The 14892-nt window shown below is 37.9% G+C and overlaps 1 protein-coding gene across 2 annotated transcripts in view; it reads right to left on the bottom strand.

Annotated features, from left to right (window-relative positions):
- Positions 1-7438: 7438 nt before the first annotated feature.
- Positions 7439-14892, bottom strand: part of LOC5572625 (enhancer of mRNA-decapping protein 4 homolog) — a 48059-nt gene continuing 40605 nt past the window's right edge. The window contains exons 7-8 of one of the 2 annotated variants that reach the window (XM_021845988.1): positions 9108-9645; positions 7439-8900 (exon numbers count right to left, since the gene is read on the bottom strand). In XM_021845988.1, the coding sequence (XP_021701680.1) occupies positions 8711-8900; positions 9108-9645 (728 nt within the window). In that variant the 3' untranslated portion in view covers positions 7439-8710. The remainder of the gene's footprint in view (positions 8901-9107; positions 9646-14892) is intronic. The other variant, XM_021845989.1, reaches the window with a different exon arrangement.

The following is a 14892-nucleotide window of genomic DNA, read 5'->3' on the forward strand; positions in this document are numbered from 1 at the left end:
CACAGGCAATGAAGGTCGGGACAACGGAAGAAATGCCTTAGTAGTACTGTGGAGGATAGAAACCAACCAGCCCCCACTTTGACGGAGGTAAAGGATGTCATTCACCAGCTCAAGAACAATAAAGCTGCTGGTAAGGATGGTATCAGAGCTGAACTCATAAAGATGGGTCCGGAGAGGCTGGCCATTTGTCTGGACTGGCTGATAGGTACAATGTGGGAAACAGAACAGCTACCGGAGGAGTGGAAGGAAGGGGTAATATGCCCCATCTACAAGAAAGGCGACAAGTTAGATTGTGAGAACTTCCGAGCAATCACCATTCTAAATGCGGCCTACAAAGTATTATCCCAAATCATCTTCCGTCGCCTGTCACCTGTAGTGAACGAGTTCGTGGGAAGTTATCAAGCCGGCTTCGTTGACGGCCGATCGACAACGGACCAGATCTTTACTGTACGGCAAATCCTCCAAAAATGTCGTGAATACCAGGTCCTAACGCATCACCTTTTCATCGATTTCAAGGCGGCATACGACAGTATCGACCGCGTAGAGCTATGGAAAATCATGGACGAGAACAGCTTTCCCGGGAAACTCACGAGGCTGATAAGAGCGACGGTGGAAGGTGTGCAAAATTATGTGAAGCTTTCAGGCGAACACTCCAGTTCGTTTGGATCCCACCGGGGACTACGATAAGGTGATGGACTTCCGTGCCTGTTGTTCAATATTGCGCTAGAAGTGTTATGCGGAGAGCCGGGGTACGGTTTTTACGAGATCCAGTCAATTTGTTTGCTTCGCGGATGATATGGACATCGTCGGCCGAACATTTGGAAAGGTGGCAGACCTGTACACCCGCCTTAAACGCGAGGCAGCAAAAGTTGGGCTGGTGGTAAATGCGACCAAGACAAAGTACATGGTAGCTGGTGGAGCCGAGCGCGACAGGGCTCGCCTAGGTAGCAGTGTTACGTTAGACGGGGATACGGAGGCGCGTCATCAGTGGAAGTCCGGCCTACTATGGCCTCCACAAGAAGTTGCGGTCAAAAAAGATTCACACCCGCACCAAATGTACCATGTACAAAACGCGCATAAGGCCGGTAGTCCTCTACGGGCATGAAACGTGGACGATGCTCGAGGAGGACTTGCAAGCACTTGGAGTCTTCGAACGTCGGGTGCTTTAGGACGATCTTCGGCAGAGTGCAGGAAAACGGCGGCGAAGGACGAATCACGAGTCAGCGAGTCGCGTGGATGGTTCGGATTAATTGACATGCATAAGTCACGCAACTTCGCGGTTGATCAAACTGATTGCCTTTTGTTTATTTTTCCATATACTTATAGCTACCTTACATTCTACTACTTCAATTGGACATTCGCATAAGTGCGTTACTCACGCTCTCACTCTCTTAAGCCTATACGGTCAGCTGTTAAGAGCACGCTCGCAACTCGACCATGCCTTTGTTTTATTATACTAATGACCTGGTTCTGGTGTGGCATGAATAAGGAAGTTTGAATGTTTGCTACTCAGCGCTTTAAGGTTGCTACTGGTATGTTTGGTGTTATGCTTTACTTTCGGTTGGAATGTAGGAAATGTATAGAAATGGAAAGCTATGTAGGTCATGTAGAAAAGGTCACCACACCTCCCCCTTTTAAAAAGAAGAATGGTGTCACCATTCTGATTAACGAGTTAATAATTAACAACGATTAACGATTAATAATAATAAACCATATTTTTCTTTTGCTTTATTTTACATTTTGATTAACCTATTTTTATGAACTGTAGATTGTTTTTTAGATTGAGGGTGAATTATAACACAGTTTGGATCTTCATTTTTATGAACAATATACGGTCCTAGATAGAAAGGATCTAGTTTTTTTCTGTTATGGTTAGAAAGATATACACTATCTCCAGGGCAAATGTTGATTGGATTAGTCTCTTCATTATTTTTCATTTGTCTCTTTTCTTTATTTTGAATGAGATTTTTTCTTGCAATTTGGTTGGTATACTGCAATTTGAATTTAAGTTCGTTATGATATTGTTCGATATTATAAATTGGCTCATTTTTGTGTACATCATGTTGAATATTTTGTGGTAATTTAGCCTTTTGGCCAAAAACAAGCTCAAATGGGGTATAACCATGTTCAGTGTGTGGAGTCGTGTTAAAGGTAAATTCGTAATATTTAACCCAATCGTCCCAATCTGTTTGGTGAGCGTTAGTGAATGATCTCAGATATTCATTTAAACATCTGTGATTTCTCTCTAACGCTCCTATAGATTGTGGGTGATAGGCAGTTGATAATGTATGCTTGATTTCTAAATGTTTACATATTTTTTCAATTACTTCGTTATTGTATTCAGACCCTTGGTCTGTTCGAAGTTGAAGAAATGATCCAAAAGTTAAGATGAAGTTATCAACAATTGCTTTAGCTAAAACGTTTGCTTCTTTTGTTGGTACAGGGATCAATATCACGTATTTCGATAAGTTACATTGCAATGTTAGTATAAATCTATTCCCGTTGTTCGTTTTTGTAAGTGGTCCCACAGTGTCTGCGGAGATAACTTCGAACGGTTTGGAAGGAGTCGTAGTAATTACTTCTGCTTCCTTTGTGTGTCTATAGACCTTATTTATTTTACATTGGACACATTTTCCGACAAAATTCATTATGTCATTTTTCATGTTTTTCCACACGAAATATTCTCTTACCTTCAGGTATAATCTATGTCTACCTACATGTCCACTGGTGGGTATTATATGAAATTGTTTGAGGATATCCTGAATTTCTTTAATATTCTTCAATATTCGTGGAGGTGTAAACAGGATAATTTTATAATTGGATATGGCAATATTTGCGATTTCCTTAAATGTTTCAATCGACATGTTCTTGAACATGTTATCCTTCTTTGAAATTGCTAGCATGTTTCTGTTATATTTACTCATGAGTGTTGATAATTGTAGGAACGCAAACTCTAAAGCTTGACTTCCATTTTTGTTTAGTATTGGAACAATAATTTGTCCTAACATTTTTCGATAGTTATGATTGAATAGTTTTAATAAAAGTTTGCTGTGGTGCACTTCACAACTAACTTTAAGAAGTTTTCTTACTTCCGAGGGGTTGTCCGTTTCCCAAATTGCAAGGTGATCAATCTTGTTCAATGGTTTTGACACTTCCACCGGTTTATTATTAGTTCTGAATGATCGAGTCATCGATCTTGTGTTTACTCTAAGGATACTTAATGTTTTCAAATCTTCTGAATTACTTGGTATTCTTGACAGTGCGTCAGCACATACATTGTCTTTACCTGGGACAAATTCAATATCAAAATCAAACTCTTCAAGTTCGAGACGCATTTTGGTCAGCTTTGAAGTTGGATTTCGCATTCCAAATAAATAAACTAGTGGTCTATGGTCCGTACGAACTTTGAACCTTCGACCGTACAGATATGATTTAAAGTAGTTGATTGCCCAGTGTATAGCAGTCAACTCTTTCTCAATTACGGGTTTATTCTTTTCTCCTTTGGTGAATGCTCTACTGGCGAATGCAATAGGTAAATCACCATGTGTGTATTTTTGAGACAATACAGCTCCACAAGCAATGTTGGAAGCGTCTGTTGTCAAAATGAATTCTTTTGTAAAGTCTGGATAGCTAAGAATTTTTGGAGAAAGTAAACAACTTTTGAGCTTATTAAATCGGTCTTGATGAAGATAATTCCATTTGAAGCTAACTCCCTTTTTTAACAAATCGTTGAGAGGTTTAGTTATTTCTGCGAAATCAGGAATAAATTTCCTATAATAATTACAGAAAGCTACAAAACGACGCACTTCATCTGCATTTGTAGGTACAGGATATTCTCTTATAATTTTGAATTTGGAATCATCTGGTAAAATTCCACAATCTGTTATTTTATGACCTAAGTATGTTACTTCGGTCTTGAAAAATTTGCATTTCATAGGGTTGAGTTTCAGGTTATAATATCTCAGCCTTTCAAAGACTTTTGATAAATTATTCAGGTGATGGTTGACTGAACATCCAATAACTACGATGTCGTCAATGTAAACGAAAGCACATTCTGGATTCAATCCAGCCATTGCTATGTTCATCATACGTTGAAAGCTATTTGGACTGACATTAAGCCCAAATGGCAATCTTTTGAAATTAAAATGTCCGGATGGAGAGGAAAATGCTGTGTATTTTTTTGATGATTCTTCTAGCGGAATCTGATGAAACCCGGCCATCAAATCTAGAGTGCTAAAATATTTAGCTCGGCCCAGTTCATCCAAAATTACATCAATACGTGGTAACGGGAATTTATCCGCAACTACCTTTTTGTTGAGTTGACGAAAGTCAACAACTAATCTCCATTTCTTTTCTTTGCTATCGGACTTTTTAGGAACTAACAGTATTGGCGAATTAAAAGGTGAAGTTGATGGTTCGATGATGTCATCTTCTAACATTTTGTTTATTTGTCTGTTAATTTCATCTTTTTGCGCATGAATAATTTTATAATTGGGAATGTAAACCGCTTTTTGGTCTGTCAGTTCAATGTTTTGAGAGTAAAAATTATTTGTTGATAATTTTTCATCTGTGAGCGAAAAAATATCTTCATATTTTTCTATCAACTTTTTAAGAGAATGTTTTATGTGTGGAGGAAATTCATCTACTTTTGTCAAATTTAAAATTTCTTGTACTCTTTTTTTATGAGGTTTAGTACAACTTGTATTCACTGCCTGTTTGTAGTTTTCTAAATTTTCAATTTTTGGGACAAAATCTGTAATAATGACTGATGAATCAGTTGTGTTAATAAATTTTACTAATGGACTTTGATGTGAGACGATGGTATTGCCGCAAAAGATACCTGGTTGAATCTCTTGAGACAATATCAAAGAATCTTTAGATAAATTCAAATTTGGTATTCTTCGCACCACTTCACAACGTGCAGGTATGCATATGTTGTTTTGGTAATTGTCCTCAATTGGTATTGCGATTTCTTCGTTGAAAATTCTAAATGTCAATAGCCAATGGTCGTAATCTAAATTGCATTTAAATTTAGATAAAAAATCACGGCCTAATATGCCATCAGTGTGGATAGGAAATTGTGAATCGCCAGTTTGAAAATTATGACATATTGTTATGTCATTCTCAAAATATAAAGTTGCTAACGTTTCAGCTAAAGTTTCCTGGGTTCCATGCGTTATACCTGTAATTTGGAACCGTTTATTTTCATTGACTATATGTTGAGGTGGTAATTTATTTATTTTTATTATTGAGATATCTGCACCACTATCAACTATAAAGGAACATTCACGATTTCCTTCTAACCAAAGATTGACAAAATTAGCTGCCTTCAGATTTATTGTATAAATGGAGCTCGAGGTGTTGTATGGGGCAGCTGATCCATTTGACCTAAAAAATGTCGATTCATATGTTGACGTTGATTATTGTCGAAGGGGCGTTCTTGTATTTCCGACTCAGGATTCAAGTTCGGAACATTAGCAGCACCTGCTACATAGACATTTCTAGCATTGTTATTCCGATTATTATGGCCTCGATTACTATTAAAGTATCGCGGTTGCATGCGATTCTGAAAATTATTTCCATTTCTGGTAGAATAATTACCGTAAGAATTTCTGTTGTTAAAATGTCCACGGTTGTTGTTACGATAATCGTATCGTTTATTATTTTGATTCCGATATTGATTTTGATAATTATTAAATTTTTGTTGAAAGTTGTGATTTCCTTTCATAGTTAGTAGTTGGGCGGAATTATCGATTTCTGGTATATTTTCGTTTACTTTTTGGATCGCATCCTTGAGATCTGTAAATGTACCTGCCTTCAGTATCAGTTTCACATCTGGATTACTGACTCCATTTATCAGGGCTTCTACACCAATCTTAGTTGACATTTTAGAAGCAACGTCCGCAGGAATTTTGCTTTCAATGTAAACATTTTTCAGTTGAATAGTGAGATTTTCAACTTCTTCGCAAAATTTTTGATTTGATTGTTTAGATTTTATCGCCTTAAGTTTTGCTATGATACTCTCAGGTGTTGTTTTATCTTGACACCTGTTTTTAACATCTTGGATTATTAGAGGTATTGTTATAGCTTCATTTGGCAATCCAATACGAGCCTTTCCTGTAAGTCTAGTTCTGAGGAATTTTGCGGCTATTTCTTCCTCACCAGCTTGAATAATTTCCAATAAAAGATTGGATGCATCTATAAATGCATCTAACCCCGCAACTGAACCATCGTATGGTTGTACCAAAGAAGTTGCCGTTTTATAATCGAACATGTTTGTTTGTATATGTTTTTTTCGAAGTTTAAAAAATGCAATTATTATATTCGCAAGTGCTTTAAATTTAATCAAATGCTTACCATAGTCTAATCTGATATCAATGAATATTTTTATTTCACTAAATAAAGAACGAGCATCTCTTAATAATGCTTTTTGATGATATTGATCATAGTCTTCTAAGATATATAGAATATTTTCGTATAATTCTTTTGCTTTCCTAAGTTTATCTAACAGGGTCGTTTTTAAATACTTCCTGTTTGGGGATTTTCTTAGGGTTTTCAGCTCTTGCTGGAGATTTGATAATAGTTCATCTACTTGTCTTTGGTTGTACATACCGATCACATATCAATTATCTTTATGGTGCGTTATGGTGCACTGTATTCCTCTGCTGCCAGGGCTCCGACGACGGCGATGAAGAGGACGAATGCGGCGATGACCTTCATTTTGACGATTTGTTGATTGGTTATTGCTGGAACCACTGTGCTGGTTCATGCTGGAACTGCGATGGATCTTCTTCGTGACACGTTGCTTTTTCAATGTTATTTTTCACTAATTATTAGTCACATCACATTGTTCTTGTTCATACATTTGTAACACGCGAACTCTTGTTACTTTTCGCTATGCGCAAATCAATTTCTCTTTTAAAACAACGCCACACGAAATATGAGCTTGTGGCTAAGATAGCCAGTACAAAACATGCTGCGATAATATCATTCGATTCTAAACTGTTTTTTGTTACAGCAGGAGCAACTTGTTGGGCTTGCTGAGCCACAATGATATTTTCTTCTTTCGACTCGGTTGCACCCATTTTTGTACTTTTAGTTCACTTTCACTTAGTTTGTAAGGGTGATGTATTTTGCTTGCTTCATAGTTTCACACCAGCTGTCAAATTCTTCTTTTAAAATTTTCACGACAATCACTGTTGTAATAATTACAATTGCTATGGAAATCGCGATTAATTTCGACATTCTTCCCAACAGTGCTTTATGGTTCGTTTCTGCACTGATCACTAATTGCACTTGTTCACTTTAAGTAACTGTCTCTTATTAATCCTCGCGGCGCTTTTTGATTAAGTGCGAATTCACAGGTTCACTTAGGACGGTCGCCATCAGCGAGTCGCGTGGATGGTTCGGATTAATTGACATGCATAAGTCACGCAACTTCGCGGTTGATCAAACTGATTGCCTTTTGTTTATTTTTCCATATACTTATAGCTACCTTACATTCTACTACTTCAATTGGACATTCGCATAAGTGCGTTACTCACGCTCTCACTCTCTTAAGCCTATACGGTCAGCTGTTAAGAGCACGCTCGCAACTCGACCATGCCTTTGTTTTATTATACTAATGACCTGGTTCTGGTGTGGCATGAATAAGGAAGTTTGAATGTTTGCTACTCAGCGCTTTAAGGTTGCTACTGGTATGTTTGGTGTTATGCTTTACTTTCGGTTGGAATGTAGGAAATGTATAGAAATGGAAAGCTATGTAGGTCATGTAGAAAAGGTCACCACACGAGCTCGCCCAACTCTACGGCAAACCCAGTATCCAGAAGGTGGCGAAGGCTGGAAGGATACGATGGGCAGGGCATGTTGCAAGAATGCCGGACAGCAATCCTGCAAAGATGGTGTTCGCTTCGGATTTGTACTAGAAGACATGTAGCGCAGCGAGCAAGGTGGGCGGATCAAGTGCGTATCGATTTGGCGAGCGTGGGGCATAACCGAGGATGGAGAGATGCGGCCACGAACCGAGTATTGTGGCGTGAAATTGTTGATTCAGTGTTATTTGTCTAGATGTTAACTTAATAAATGAAAATGGGACTGATCAGTGATACTACGCTACGAGTACAAAAACACTCTCATCATAACAACTTTTGTGGTAATAAGAATTTTGTTTGTTATTCAATTTGAGTTGAAAGTTTAATTTTGATAGAATAAACAAATTTCCAAATGATGTAGATAAGATTGATTTCTTTACATTATAATCCATAGACGATCCAGACAGGAACGAACGAAATGCACAAATTTTTGTCATAACCTACAACAATAGCGAGTGAGTTGGAAGCATTTGAAACATCATTGCGTTTAAGCTTCCGATAGGTAAGCTTGAATAAAAAAAATAACTTAGAATAGAAAGGCACACTTTGTGGCGTTCGTATAAATTAACACCGCTTTTTAGAAGTGCTTTTCGTCCGAAAGTAAAAACCCAAAGAGATCAATTCTGATAGAATTTCTCCTAAACTGAATGCTCCAGTAGAAAGCATAACGTTTGCTTCCATGATAAATATAATAGAGTCAAATCGATTGAAAGGGAAAAACTTCCAAGAATTTTCCAGAAATTAATTCGAAAAAAAATATTTACGCAAATCAGACTTGTCGCTGCGTCATCGTCTCCAATAATTACGGATTACCCGATCGTCGACTATTTCCACCGATATCAGAACTGCTTGTACACCAGTCCCTGGATGGCAATCATCAGCATCTTGATGCTGGTCGCCAGTGGATGGCCCGGATTGGAACTGAGATAGGTTTGACAGTTTTGCGTTAGTTCGCGCATCACCTTCGGTGCGTGTTCCTTCGTGATGGGATCCGAAAAGTTCAAACTGACGATCGAATCCGAGAGGTACCTGTGGGGAATGTGATTATGTTTAGATTTAGTTCGCTTCAGCCTTAACTGAGGGGTCTGGTTCATTTGGCATAAAGTCATTTGATGTAAAGGTCAAGTGACATTCTGTCACTAAGAACAGGTAATAAGAAGGGATATAATCCTGATTATGCCAGATGACCTTATGCCAAGTGGCTTTATGCCAAATGACCCCCGAAATGGTACCTACCTGTGTTTCAACTCATTGTAGTTAACCATATCGGCAGAGATTTGCTGGATTAGGGACAATAGCACGGTTTGTTCGAGGGGACATGGATTGAAAACCTGTTTGTATTCCGCCTTTTCGAGGGTGAATTCTACCAGACCCAGGTCGTTGGAAAGCAGAGCTTTGTGGAAAGCTTGATTGATCTGCCCGGAAGCGAGTAGCAGCCGAATCTGCTCGTGAATGTCAACGTTCGATGGCGCTGGAGTTTGTGCTTGTGATCGTACTGCGGACAACACGGAGTCTTCCAGGGAGGACGCTTGTGCTTCCAAACCTTTCTCGATTTCGTGCCGGATGTTTTCTCGGATTACCTTCAGCAGACTCGCCTGAAGCAGCTTAAAGTCTCGTGCGATGTCCTCCCGTAACACCGTTGTGCTGGATTTGTACTGTTGATCGGTGTTGGAGTTGACCTGCTCAGGGATCTTTTTCACCAGTTCGAGTACATCGTCGGTTCGATCCGTGAACTGTTTCTGCTGCCCGATGTATTGATCCAGCTTTTGTAGATCTACGTAAAAATAGCAAATATGATTGATACAGATTTGATTTTGGTTGTTATACAGTCACAGCAAAATAAAGTGCCCATTTGCTTGTAATTATGCAAATTGGCATAAACCATATTCGTTCAAATGAGTGGAGCACTTAGTTAACATATAATCAGTGTGCTTTTCAAGCTTTTTGAGAGACGTTTTTAAGTGATTTGTGATAGTTTAGGAGAATTATTGATCAAAAATTATTCAGCTAGCGTAAATGTATTCAACCGGTTATACTGACGAAATCATTTTATAAAATTGATTAAATCAATCTGCCCTTAATCGCTTGCTAGTGCCATGCTTTCAGGATATTCTATGTACATGGGACAATTATACGTACATTATTCCTTTAGGAATTCCACCGGAAGTTCCTCTAGGGATTCTATCGGAAGTTTCTCAATTAGATTCCATTATGAGTTCTTCTGGGGATGTTTTTCTAGGAGTTCTTTCAGGGATTCCATCAGGAGTTCCTTCAGGGATTCCACCTAGAATTCTTCTAAGAATTCCATCAGGAGTTCCTTTAACAATTGTATGAGAAGTTTCTCCAGGGTTTCATCAGGAGTTCCTTCAAAGATTCCACGTGGAATTCCTCCAGAAATTCTGTCAGGAGTTCCTCTAAGGAGGATACCATCAGGAGTTCTTCTAGGGATTACATCAGGAATTCCTCCAATGATTCCATCAGGAGTTCCTTTTTTTTTTTTTTTTTGTATGGTATTCAGTTGGAGCTGCCTGACAGCTTAACTTGTCAAGGCTGAACCCTCGGTCTGGCTTTTGCCAAGTTTCCCCTCTACCAGGACCAATACTCAGACGGACTAGGCAATGGCGCCCACATGAACACTGTTTTTTTATTAGTATTGTGACGTGGTAGTTTTTGAAAAGTACCCATATTCCCTTGCTTCTGAGAAAAGGAAGCATTATGAAAATCAGCAGCTCCATTAGAATTTGTTTGAAATTGTAGTGCATTACTAATACTGTCTAGTCGAAATGGTTTTGAATAATTTGTCATTCAAGTGCTATTCTGATTACTATTGTCTTTTACGTAAGATTAGAGTCTTAAATGTCAAGTGTCGTCAAGTCTTAACAAAATTAGGCTGTTTAGTAGTAGTTCTAGTTAATTTCATTTTTTGTTGTTAAAAATATTTATTGGTCATTACGTTCATATATCCTTAAAGAAAAAAGTCGCTTTCCTTGTCTGTTCAACAATTTTTCGAAACTAGCAAGTGTACCCTAATGATCGATCTCAGCGTCTTACTTTCGATAGTCATTTTTATAGTGAATATTGAAGAGTAAAGTTACCTTAGGCTTCTATTACAGTCTCCTACAAGATTCACTTTTCGGTGGCAAATGCAATGCTTCACACGCCTACTTTCTACTTGTAAATTTTGCGAAAATGAAGCTAGAATTAGATTATTTATACCGCTGTTACAAAAGAGGTATTTCTTATTATGGCAATGTAAAAACCATATTAAAATAAGATTGTCGCCACTCATTTCTACTCAGTGAATCTACTAGTCATTTTCCTAAGAGTTCTTAAGTATTCCCTACGTCGTATATGATAACGATGTATCTAGCTAGCTAATAGTAAGAGTGGCTACGGATCATTCTGGTTAGCAAAAGGCAAACTGAACGTCACCAATAGTATTAATGTCCACTTCGAATAGATTAATTATTTGAAATGGGCATCAATTCTATCAATGACGCAGAATGTCCGTTGGATCACATCCGAGATATTATTGCGTCTATGCCGTATGAATTATGACGCGGCTTTAAGCAAAAAATGCCAAAATGTGATACCACCACTACAGGTTACGCCTTTGGTTTCCATCATATGGGCTAATGGATTATGCCCTCCCATCGCGGCAAGGTCGCATAACCAAGGGGAGGGGCAATGATTCCATCAGGAGTTCCTGCAAGAATATCTTTAGGAGTTCCTATAGGGATTCTATCAGGAGTATCTTTAGGGCTGTACCTCCAGGGATTCCATCAAGAGTTCTTTCTGAGATTTCACCTGGAATTCCTCCAGAGATTATATCAGGAGTTTTTCGAGGATTTTCACCAAGATTTCTTCTAGGGAGTTTGTTTAGGGATTCTGTCAAGAGTTCCATCAAGAATCTTAAAAGAATGGCTCCAGGGATTTCATCAGGAGTTCCTGTAAGAATTCTATCAGGAATTCTGCTAGGGATTCTATCAGGAGTTCTTCTAAAGATTTCTAAAAAGGTTTTTTGGGTTCTATTAGGCTATTTACTACGGATTCCTCCCAGAATTTATTAAGGGATTCTATCAAAATTTTCTTCCATGGGGTTTTCTAGGGAATTCTTCAAGGGAGTCCTGCCGGAATCAATCAAGGGATGCCTCCCGAAATTCTTCAAGAATTAATATCTCCAAGGATCCCAGATTGTTATCAGGAATTCCTCTTGGGAATTTATCAGAAATTTTCCTTCAGCAAATACCAAAAATTTCTTGCAAGGATTTCATAAGTAATTCAGGAATACACCAGTATATCCTTCAATGACTCTATGAGCAGTTCCTCCATGGAATTCCATTGAGCAGATTCAAAAATGGAATTCCTTAAGGGGTTCCTCTGAGAATTCCTTCAGTAATTCCACCATGAATTCCTTAGAAAATTCCGTTAGGATTTCCACTAAGGATGCCTACTAAAAGCCCCCACATAAATTTTCCAGGGATTCCACCAAAGGTTCTTCCATGAATTGCATCTGGAATTCACCCAAGTAATTCTACATGATTTCCATCAGGAAAACATTCAAGGATTTCTGCTGAAATTCTCATAGGGATTCCACTAGGAATTCTTTCAGAAACTCCACCAATATTTTTCTGATGATTTTACCGGGAATTCAAAACAATCTTTAGAGGTTCATTCTGGAAAAATCCATCAAGAATTCCGCCAACATGATCTCCAAGGATCCCATAACGAATTTCTTATGGGATTTGGCCACAATTTCCTATAAAGATTCCACCAGTAATTTCTTCAGAGATTTCACCAGTATTTTCTCTAATTATTTCATCAGTACTTTTTCGCGAGCAAAGTTTTTTTTTAAGGAATTTCACCAGGGTTATCGCTGGGAATATCACCAGAAGTTCTTCCTAGAAAATACTTCAATGGTTTTTTTCTAGAATTTCCGTTCTTAGAATTTTTCAGGGTTATCAGTAATTCCTCCAGGGAGTCATCCAAAACCTTCCACAAGTTCACAAGATTTTTTTTTTTTTTCATAAAAAACCACCAATATTTCAGCGAGTGAATCGACCAGGAATTCCGCGAAGGATTAAACTAGAAATTCTTCCTTTCTCTACCTTAGGTATTCCATCAGGAAGGCATCTACAAAACTCCAAAAGATACAAAACATGTCATCAGGTTGAATCCCTGGAAGGGTTTATTGGAAAATTTCTGGATTCTGCATTGTGAAATCCTTGGAAGAATCAATAAAGAAATTCCCAGATAATTCCCTGGATAAATTCCTTAATATATCTATGGAAAAAAGGGGCCTTCCTTAGCCGAGTGGTTAGAGTCCGCGGCTACAAAGCAAAGCCATGCTGAAGGTGTCTGAGTTCGATTCCCGGTCGGTCCAGGATCTTGTCGTAATGGAAATTTCCTTGACTTCACTGGGCATATAGTATCATCGTACCTGCCGCACGATATACGAATGCGAAAATGGTACTTTGGCAAAGAAAGCTCTCAGTTAATAACTGTGGAAGTGTTCATAATAACACAGCTGAGAAGCGGGCTCTGACCCAGTGGGGACGTTAATGCCAAGAAGAAGAAAATCTATGGAAGAACTTTTAATGCAATCCTTGAAGAATTTCCTACAGTATCCTCTAAGGTAATTCCTGGTGGATTCCTTGGAAAAAAAAATCCTTCAAGAAATACTGGAAGGAGTCGATGGATAAATTCCTTTAGGAATCCTCGGAGGAACTTCTGGTAGATTCTTGAAGTAATTCCTTCACAAATCCTTAATCGAATGCTAAAAATCAAGACTAACAATTCAAAAGGCCTCATCTCCAAAAAGTAAACAATGAGAAAAATGCAATCTTGTTTTGTCAAACAATAAATCAAATTTAAATTATGAATTTAAGCATTTTTTTTATCGTCCGGAAAGTCGATGGATAAACTGATTTATAGCTATGAATATTCATTACTATCATTTTAGCAAAAAAATCCTGCTAAAAAAACGAGTCAAAGGAAATGAGGCTTTTATTTCACCAAAAGCTGTGCAGCCCTTTTCATTTGTGCCCACAGACGCCGGCCGACGCTGATGAGGCCTGTGAGTTGACGCCTTTGTTTACTCTAAAATGTGTTGAGGCCTTCTAGTTGTGGTTTGTTTTTTCATCATCTTCAGATGTGGCCTTTTGAAAATCATTCAAAATTCATGATAAAATACGATAATTGAAGTGTAGAAGAGTGTTACGTGGTAAAGCAATGTACATGAGATCTCTGCAGCAAGAGGAGATTCGTGCGGTCGTTAAATATGTGATTTATTCAATCATCGTCATCGATGAACATAATGGATGTGCTAAGCGAGAGTGTCGTCGAGCAATTATATGGAAATATTTGTTCAATTGAAGTAATATTTCAATTGAACGTTATGTTTCATGCAATTGTAACGAAATCGTGTTGTTATCAATAAGTCGTGAAGTACAGACATGCTGACACAGGTATTATTAGGTAGTATGATACAAAATACATCACTGCACAGGAACCCGACGGAAAATTTGATTATGTTCGCCGTTGAGACTATCCCTGTGTAAAATAATACATGGAGCGGAGCGGCTGAAGTATTACTTGTATCTGCTCAGTAAATTTGAAACATTTTTTCGTAATTTTAGTTACAATTTTGATGTTTGTTTAATAAGCCTCAACTCGGTTTCAAGTAAATATAGAAATGGGGCCTTTTTGGGAAAAGGCCGCATTTGCGATTAATATCCTAATTCAAGACTAACAATTCAAAAGGCCTCATCTCCAAAAAGTAAACAATGAGAAAAATGCAATCTTGTTTTGTCAAACAATAAATCAAATTTAAATTATGAATTTAAGCATTGTATGTTATTTTATCGTCCAGAAAGTCGATGGATAAACTGATTTATAGCTATAAATATTCATTACTATCATTTTAGCAAAAAAAATCCTGCTAAAAAAACGAGTCAAAGGAAATGCGGCTTTTATTTCACCAAAAGCTGTGCAGCCCTTTTCATTTGTGCCCATAGACGCC

This window comes from Aedes aegypti, chromosome 2, assembly GCF_002204515.2.
Source record: "Aedes aegypti strain LVP_AGWG chromosome 2, AaegL5.0 Primary Assembly, whole genome shotgun sequence".
Taxonomy (NCBI): domain Eukaryota; kingdom Metazoa; phylum Arthropoda; class Insecta; order Diptera; family Culicidae; genus Aedes; species Aedes aegypti.